The 9,421-nt window shown below is 31.9% G+C and overlaps 1 protein-coding gene across 5 annotated transcripts; it reads left to right on the top strand.

Moving 5' to 3' along the window:
• Positions 2,226–7,119, top strand: LOC109720225 (mediator of RNA polymerase II transcription subunit 10b). Of its 5 annotated transcripts, none has more exons than XM_020247178.1 (7): positions 2,226–2,484; positions 3,412–3,629; positions 3,712–3,792; positions 3,878–3,980; positions 5,266–5,355; positions 5,748–5,851; positions 6,733–7,119. In XM_020247178.1, exons 2-7 carry the CDS (start codon positions 3,412–3,414, stop codon positions 6,788–6,790), a joined length of 654 nt encoding a protein of 217 aa, XP_020102767.1. In that variant the 5' UTR covers positions 2,226–2,484; the 3' UTR covers positions 6,791–7,119. The 5 variants fall into 5 exon arrangements, with proteins under 5 accessions (XP_020102767.1, XP_020102769.1, XP_020102766.1 ...); XM_020247180.1 differs by having other exon boundaries at positions 3,386–3,629; XM_020247177.1 differs by having other exon boundaries at positions 3,358–3,629.

The raw sequence follows: 9,421 nt of genomic DNA, 5'->3' as shown, positions 1-9,421 counted from the left end.
ATTTTCTTCATGTATAGTAATATATTTTGATTATATTAATTTTTTATGACCTATTTAAAATTTAAAGGTTGTTAATATTTTATCCTTTTAAATTTTAAAAAAATATTTTATTATTTTTAAATAAATAAATCGTGTAATGCTTACATATGTTTAATCATGCGTGATGTATGGCACATTGGGCTATTTCATTTATTATGATTTTGAATTGTTACGTTGTTTTGAGTTTTTTCCTAATATCATTTTAAAGAATTTTTTTATTTGTAAAAGAATTTTTATTATTGTTTGGTTTTTAAATTTTCGTAGAATTTAATCTACGTCTATTAGAAGTTTGAAAAAAATTAAATTTCTTTAAAAAATTAAAAGTTGTGCATTTAGTTTTTCAAAAATTTTAAACAGTATATATTATATTTTTAATATTTTATGTAAGGTGTATTTCAGGTGGACTTAGCTAGTATATCTAAGTTAGAAACTGAAATAAATAATTAGGTATACATTGAGAATATCAGGTAGCACCAAAATACATTTTCAATTATTGGAAAAATGATTGTTCTGATCAGTAGGATGACGACGAAGTGCTGGCAACAGTAACGATGACGATGTGCTAGCGAAGGTGACGATGATCGGCGAAGGTGGCGATGATGACTTGTCGCCGCCGGTGAGGACGACAACGATATATCGGAAGGACGATGATTTGCGCAATTAATATGAGAGATAAAAGATAATGAAGATGCAAACTTATTAATATTTAAAAATCTTAAAAATAAAACAAAATATATGAAAAACGAATTAGATAGAAAATTATATTATGACACGTCAAAATGAATCAGGTGGATTAGGTGGAGCCAAAATATCTTTCCAACTGTGGCGAAGATGACAGGAGACGACGATGAAGAACGAATAAATATTGCTAAAATAATAATATATTTGAGGAAACAAAAATAATATATTTGAGAAAACGTATAGTAAAAATAAAAAAAGATCTAATTTATATTTAAAAAACGTATAGATGGAGATAGAAACTATTAAAAAAAGATATACTTTATGTATGGATAAGTATTATGATGAGAAATTGGGTAGGGGATGAAAATTTTTTATGCGAGGGTATTAAGATATTTTTTATATTATGCATAGATGGCGGGTAGGTATTACATAGAAAAAAATATTGAATATTTCGCTCTACTTTTTTGTTTCTAACGAATTTAAAATTAAATATATATATTTTAAAGTAAAAATATTAAAATTTTAATTATGTTTAATTTTAAAAGTTAAAATATAATTTTAATCTAATTTAAGATTTAAATTCAAATGCGTGGGTAGTAGAGAAATTATATATTTTTGAGAAATCCAAAATTTAATGAATTATTTGAAATAATGGTTCAAAATGAATGGTTCAAAATTTCTATCTATGAAAAAATTAGTAAAAAGAGATAGAGATATTTTTGAAAAGAAATTCATGATTAATTCAAACTTTAAAATTTAATTTTGATCTATTTTAAGATTTAAATTCAAATGCGTCAAAATTTAATGAATTATTGAGATGAATGGTTCAAAAATTTTGGACATGAAAAAATTAGTTAAAAAGATAAAAACATTTTTGCAATAAAATTCATATTTGATTTAAAATTTAATTTTGATCCATTTTAATATTTAAATTCAAATGCAATGATATGTTTAATTCAAAATTATAATAGGTTGAGAGAATTTTTGAGAAACAATGAGAAAAGATTAGAATTTTGATGAGATATTTAAGAAACGTGGATTGGCGGGTGTGGGTATTACGTATGAGAAGGACAATATTTGAGAAATGCGTAGATAGAAAATATGATATAAATGCGATACTTTTATTTTTAATCGTTAGATAGTTCTAATGACAAAAAATTAATATCTTTATTTGAGAATAAATTATTACTTAGTTAATTATTTGAAATGATTGGGTGAAAATTACTGGACATAAAAATATTAGTAAAAAGGAATAGAGATATTTTTGGAAAAAGAAAAAATAGGAAAAATTTCAAAACTCACGCTTTTATAAATAGTGTAGATATAATAATAAATAATTTATTATATTAAAAAAAATTTCGTGAAGTTTTATCTCCAAATTTAAATATTCAGGAACTATTCTTTTAAAATAGCTCAAAATAAAAATAAAAAAAATTAAGGATTTAAATATAAATGTTGTAAAGGTAAGGACTAAAGTGAAATTAAACTATGAAAGAAATTAAAAAGAAGAAAATGCCTTAATCATCTCTCCCGTTTCGCGAAGCTCCTCTTTCTCTCTCTCTCTCTCGCGCGACGATCTCTGAAACCCTAACCCTAATCAGATTCGGATTCCCCCGGGGGGCTACATGAGTGGAGCGGTTCTCTCAAATCACCCACTGGGGTTCCCGGTCACTGTGGCTCGACCCTAGAGGAGGAGGTGGAGCGGAGGTGGAGCATCTCGATCGCCGCAGCCGCGTCTTCTTCAATTGCGACATCACGTTTCAGGTGAGATTTTAGAGAGAGAGATGTAGATATCTTTCACTTGGATTCGTTACATCTAGGGTTTTTATGTGATTCGAAGGTCTAAATCTAAGAAATTTGTGTGATAGATTTTGGTTTTATGTGGATTTTTTTATCTTTGGGAAGAATAAATCCATTTCTTATACAGTTGTGTTAGATTTTTTTATAAATTTTCCTTTAAATTTGATCTGTTCCCTAAAGTAATTTCTCCAAGAAGCAATTTGTTTTTTTTTTTTTTTCCTGTTTAAAGTAGAGTAGAAAAGAGGCAATCATTGTTAATTTTTTATAGCATTAATGCATGTTTAGTTTCATTGCATACATATCAGGATTAAACAGTACAGTTCTTGAAAAAAAAGAATTAAGGTAAAAACATAAAAAACTTGGCTGAACTATGGAACATTTTGAGTTGGTTATGCAACCTTCTAAAATTTTGATTTTACTACTCTACCTTTCAGTTTGTTTGATTTGAGTTGGCACTTTGACTTCAAAATTTGAATGCGTCGATTATTTTTTACAGGTTTAGTTAGTATATTTCATGCAATTCTCACAACTATAGATTCATTAAAGAAAGAAAAATAGTTTAAATTTTGAATCAAAAGTGCCGGTGACCGACTCAAATCAAACAAACTGAAAGCTTGAGTAGTAAAATTAAAATTTTAAAAGGTTGCGTAGTAGATTCAAAATGGTCCATAGTTCAGGTAAGTTCTATACTTTTTTATCCCAAAAAAAAAAAGAACGACAAAGAAAGAAAATAGAGTACCAGCTTAATCATGTGCATCACCAATGCAGAATTAGGGTAATATATGTATCCACCCCTATCCTAATCCAGTCTAGTTCAATCCGGTCTTCTCCATCTAGTCTCCTGAGTGTTAATTTTGCCGGAAAGTCAAACCGGGTACCCTCAAACCACAGATGGATTCCACACCTCCGAACTCCGTCAGTGCTGCTGCTTCCTCCATTCCTAATGCCAACAGCAGTGGTGCTGCCGCATCTGATGCCTCGGATGACACGAAGCAGAAGCTGGTGCAAGTCACCGACTCGATTCAGAAGACCCTCGGCCTTCTCCACCAGCTTTACCTCACCGTGTCTTCCTATAATGTTGCCTCCCAATTGCCTCTCCTCCAGCGTTTGTAAGCCTCTCCCTCACCCCTTCCTCCCCTCTGCTCGCTCTCCTTCACTTCTAATCCTAGTGTTTCTTCTCCCGGTCCCTAGGAACGCCCTTGTTGCCGAGCTTGATTCGATGCAGAAGCTGGCGGAGAATTGTAACATCCAAGTACCTATGGAGGTCGTCAAGTGAGTCTCTGATCTTCCCGCCATTCTTGGCTGGTTCAGTTTGTGTTGTTTTGGTTGGTTTTGAGGGTCCGGTTGTGGTTTATAGCTTGATTGATGATGGGAAGAACCCAGACGAGTTCACGAGGGATGTCCTCAACAGCTGTATTACCAAGAACCAGATCACTAAGGGAAAGACCGATGCTTTCAAGGTAATTCTTTTTACTTGTAGCCTGATTTTGGAGAAACAAGAAATAAAGAGAAAGTAGGTGGATAGAGGCCATTCTGTTGTTCATTTTTGTGTGGAAGTTAGGTGCTTAGAGGCCATTTGTTGTCAACTGTGATAATTTTTACATAAAAAGGGATATAGAGGAAAGAGGAGAGATTGTGCAGAAAGAATAAACTCATGCTGATATTTTTCTTTTCCTCAAAATAAAGCACTATGGTCACCTAATTTCTGTTCTTAGACTTATATAAAAAGGTATTATGCTGGTCTTGGAAGGAAGTACTGAACTATCATACTTATTCTAGAACTAACTATTGTCAACCTTGAGCTTTACATACTTTGACATCAGTAGGGCTAACTTCTAAAGCTATCAAAATGTTGACTTCCTAATCGAGTCAAGAATTCTCTATGCGAGCTGGCATGTGGCTATGTCGACAAGGTGTCATCTGTTGCAGCCTTCGGCATGGCTAAAATTCTTATTTTTGTATTTTCTTTTCCAACCAAATATATCTAAATTTGCATGTTCTATTATTTATACATGTGAATGGTTTCAGTTTGATGAATGAATGGTCGATATGGGGGAAGTTTGATTTTCCAAATTTGTAATCCTTGTTTCCCACAAATCATATGGACATTTGATGAAATCATTGATAAACAATTTTGATGGTTTTATTCTTGTTTGGTTTTGAAAAATTCAAGTTCGAATGATGCCAATCAAGCCACTTATTATTATAGCATGACTCAATGCTGACCTGCACATGACCTTGTCTATGGGTAGGTCTGTTGCCACCTTCATTCCCCTCTTTATCTTATTCTTGTGGATCTTTTATTTTAGTGCAACTTTGTGGGAAACACTAGTAACAATAAGTTGAAAAAGTTTATGTTAATTTTCTTCACTGAACAAAGGAAATCGTTCTTAGACATTAAAATTTTAATTGACAACAGCGGAGTTCTGTTGAATCTTCCTCTTTTTCTAGTTCTATTTTATTGTGGTATGAAGGTTTTTATGCGTGCTAAACTAACTTATCCAATGATTATTGGTTAATCCTCTCTGAAGAAACATTTCTCTCTTGTTGAATCTATCAGTACTCTTATGTTTTATAAAAATGAGATGCCACTTTTTATTGCACAATCATGCTTGTTTTGTTGTTTGATTTGATTGGAAACTACTGTGGATAAAAGGTCCTAAGAACTAGGTTGTCTCGTAGCATGATCTCATTTTTGGCATTATTAGGAGCTCATAATTTTGTTTTCCTTCTTGATGGTTGCAGAGCCTGAGAAAGCATCTTCTCGAGGAGCTTGAACAGACTTTTCCTGATGATGTGGAAACTTATAGGGAGATACGTGCGACGTCTGCCGCTGTAAGTTGAAATAAAGCTTTTACTTATAATGTCATTTCCTCTATCTTTCCATTCTATTATTTTTTTTTTTTTGGAGAACATTTCGAAACATGCATGTGCTAACGTGCTAGAACAAGCACTTGAACTAAAAAACAGTGATCTTTACTGTAGATTTTGGTCAGCAAACAAACCAAGAAATGACATTAGAGGAGATTGGTTTGTAATCTTTTGAGTTTCTGATTCACCAGAAGTTTAAGGACTATTTGTACATTTAAACCCAATTCTTAGATTATGAATGCAAGTCATAAGATTTCTAGCGTTGCTGCCTCATAAAGTGCGTGCTTAGAAAGTGTAACGCTTCTCTTTTTCTGAAGTGGATGCCATATAACTTGATTTCGACGCAAACTTTGCAGAGGATTGATTACTTGATAGGTGCGGTCCAGATTACCTTTGCTTGGAAGAACCTTGCCTTGTCTCCTTGCTCTATTGCTCGACTCAACCCGCCCAATCCGATCAGGTTGTACAATTGGTGTTGGGTTAGGATTAAGAAAGCTGAGTGCTTTTCCAATTTGGGTTGTTTCGTCCTAACTCGTCAACCCAATGTACACTTGCCTCTCTCCCTATCTTTTGGGTATCTTTTATGTGAATCAGGTTGTGAGGATGTGTTTTTGAGTTCCAAAGGCCTGAATAGGATACAGTTTTGCAGGCTTATTTTTGTCATAGTCAATACCCTACAGAGTTCTTGAGAAAGGCTTGGTTTTAGCACACAATGCGAGGTTGGGATGGATTAAAATTCACAAAAGCTTGATCATCCTAAGTAGGGTTGAATTGGGTTAGGGTCCGTTTGTTTTACCGAAGATGAAGAGGGTGAAATGGTTTTTGGCCATAAACGTCCATTTTCGTTGTTTAGTTCACCTTAACTTCACCTTCGGTTAAAACTCAAACTCTCCAAAATACCGTAGCTGATTTTGGTCCGCCCCAAGCCGAAGTTAATTACGGTGAAAAAAAAGTGAGGAAAAAGTTAATAAAATACCAACCCGTTTCTCACCTCCAGCTTTTGTATTATTCACTTCCTACCAAACAAACTCCAGAACTAGAGGAACTTCAGTTCCGCAGCTATACAAACAAGTAATGGAACGAAAGTAATTTTTACTTAAAACTCTAATTCTTCTGAAAGTTTACCTCTGTCCGAACTTTACCTTCGGCGAAACAAACAGGCCCAAATGTTCAGTATTATTCTGTACCCCACTAACCAACCTCCCCTAGTTGCACTCCTAGTCACATGATATGGTGCGAGATATTCTTTTGACATGAATGGAATGCTACTTATCTTTGCTTTTTTGTCGCGCTCTACAATCATCAAGCTGTCAATCTAATATAAACCGCTGTATTGTGCAGGAGTCGAAGAGGCAGACTCAGTCGCAGAACGTTTTACCGAACGGAGATGCCAAAGTGAAGACAGAGCATTAGAAACCGAGTTCCTTGCACTAATCCTTTGTCAAAAATTAGTCGTTCGCAATGGATTATGTTAGTTTCAATCTTTGATACCATCATGATTAGCAAATCAATTCTGTATAATATGAGTATATATTATGAGTATGTATTGCTGTGGTGCGAGGTACGGATACGGAAATATGGATACGAAAATATAGTTTGCTGGTTTCTTAAGAATGCGGTACGAGGATGGTAGGATTAGGATTAGTTGGAATGTTATTTTGGAATGTGCTTTGTTTCAATGCATATTGACATATGTTAAAAAAAAACTAATAACGTATCTCTGGAGTACGTATCTTGTGCTTTTGTACTTAGTACGGAGGCATTCGTACTTATAAGTTATTTTTGATGATAGGATATTCGATTCGATGATTTGCTCCGTTAGGTATAATTTACGTTATTGAAACTATCTAGGAATCTAATTTTATAATTTTTTAATATCATTTATCAAGTGATTAAAAGGTTGCAAAAATAGTTATTTTAACGGCCGATGTGGCACATTTTTAAGTTCAATAGTGTAGAATAATTTAAATTATATGAAATTTTAATAGAAAATTTTATTTAACATGAGTAGCGAGATCAATTCTTTTGATTTGAAATTTAATTTTTTTTTATTATTTTTATGAGATTTTTATTTTCAGTCGTTTATTTTGAGATTGTTTGTTTACTAGGTAAATAAAGTTAAAAAATTATGAAAATTTAGTTTTTAGATAGTTCTATTAGCGTAGATCATGTCTAACGAAATTGATTACGTAATTAGATATTTTATTATCGAAAATAATTTATAAATATGGATGCTTCTTACTTTTGAAAATATAGAAGCCTAGCTCCGTATTTTTGTTACTATATCGATTTTTTTTCTTCTGTTAGGGTTGAATTTAGTATTCTCTCTTTTAATCAAAATCGCATTAACCTTTTATTGTTACCTACAAATTCTGAAATTGAAAAAAATTATGATGCATTCTGATTATTCCTAAAATCCCCAAAACTAATATGCAACCAAACAAAATACAAAATTTACACTATCTAATCCCGTAATTCCAAGCATAATACTACTATTAAACATCAAATTTATTTTAAAAAATATAAACAAATATGACAAATTTTAAGCACAATATTACTATTAAACACCCAAGACCATACCAAATTTGTAAACAAATTTAAATATGAAGTTGGAATTTACCATAATTTGAAAAGATCTCCAATGAAGCTTGGCTCCTCTCCAAAGCTTCAAAACACTTTTCTAATGGATAAAATCTCCAATGGTAGAGATTTTGATGATTGATGATGCTTTTCCACTTTAGTATCCCATAATTTAATTTAAATGTATCACTTTAATACTATGTGATTTTATTTTTTCCTTTTTGTTATCTCCTCCGATAATTTTTTTTGTTAAATCAGTGACAAAGTTACAACTATAGAGTTCTAAAGTAAAAATTTGGTAAACTATAGGGTACTAAAGTAAATATTCAATAAACAACTCGTGGGGTATCTGAAATTTTTTGTATATATTTAATGGAGAATTAATGGAGTTGCTGATGGAAAGATAAAAATAAAATTATAAGATACTAAAGTAATATACTTTAACCGGTACTAAACTGAGAAAGTATGAACCATAGGGGTGGTATTTGAAGTTTGCTCTTTAATTAAATGATAGTATAGTATTAGGTCCAAATTCTAATTTATTAGAAATAATATAAAGATTAAAAAAAATTCCTCTTAACTAGGATGACGTGGCAAAAGAGCTGCCACGTGGCGATAACGTGGCACAGTGAATAATTTCAATAAAATGATCATAAATTACTAAATTAGACTTTAGAAAATCCATTTTCAACAAAAAAGATGTCGTTAAAAAGATTTTTCAAAGACTAATCAAATATTGCAAGCTTCAAACTCAAATTAAAATTTTTAAATTCAATTTTATGAAAAAGGCTTCAGCTGTGGAGAAAAATTGAAAATTTAGGATGCTTTGGGTGAAATCAAGCCCAAGAAGTGGGCCAAGTCCAACTTCAACCTAACCAAATCAAATTTGAAGTCTTAAAATTAAATTTCAAATTTTAAAAATCTTAATTACTTTAAATTTAAAATTAAGAAAAGGTAGATTTTTAGCTTTAGCGGATATGATACAATGCCTAGTCTGTTTGGATGCGTGAACATTTTATTCGGAATATTTTTTGATTTATTTAAGAAGTATGTATGATACAATGCTTAGTCTATTTGAATGCGTAAACATTTTATTCAGAATATATTTTTTTATTTATTTAAGAAGCATGTAGCGTTTGTTGGATAAAGAGTGTGACGAAATATTTAGAATGGATATCACATTTGATCTTCATTTTTTTTGTTGCGATGAAGATAAATAAATTCATATGCAAAATATACTATCCAATCAAATTATAAATGCGAAGATCTTTCGAGTAAAAATTAAATTAATTTCTTCCAAAATGCTAATTCAAATTCGGTGTTTAGTTTGATGCTTTTGAATCCAACTGTTGCAGTTGAAACCGCATGAGCAGGTCCAACTGTAGCAGTTGGAATTACATCCAAATTTGCCGCAACTTCAACAACAGTAGCTAAGCTTACCTCCATGATT

Source organism: Ananas comosus, linkage group 14, assembly GCF_001540865.1.
Source record: "Ananas comosus cultivar F153 linkage group 14, ASM154086v1, whole genome shotgun sequence".
NCBI classification, from domain to species: domain Eukaryota; kingdom Viridiplantae; phylum Streptophyta; class Magnoliopsida; order Poales; family Bromeliaceae; genus Ananas; species Ananas comosus.
This window is presented reverse-complemented; position numbering and strand designations above follow the sequence as displayed.

Excerpts from the sequence above, each read along its gene's own strand:
- LOC109720225 (XM_020247178.1), top strand. The coding sequence starts at position 3,412 with ATGGATTCCACACCTCCGAACTCCGTCAGTGCTGCTGCTTCCTCCATT. Across the intron at positions 3,630-3,711 it reads TTGCCTCTCCTCCAGCGTTT|GAACGCCCTTGTTGCCGAGC; the intron begins GTAAGCCTCTCC and ends CCCGGTCCCTAG. Across the intron at positions 5,852-6,732 it reads AACCCGCCCAATCCGATCAG|GAGTCGAAGAGGCAGACTCA; the intron begins GTTGTACAATTG and ends TGTATTGTGCAG.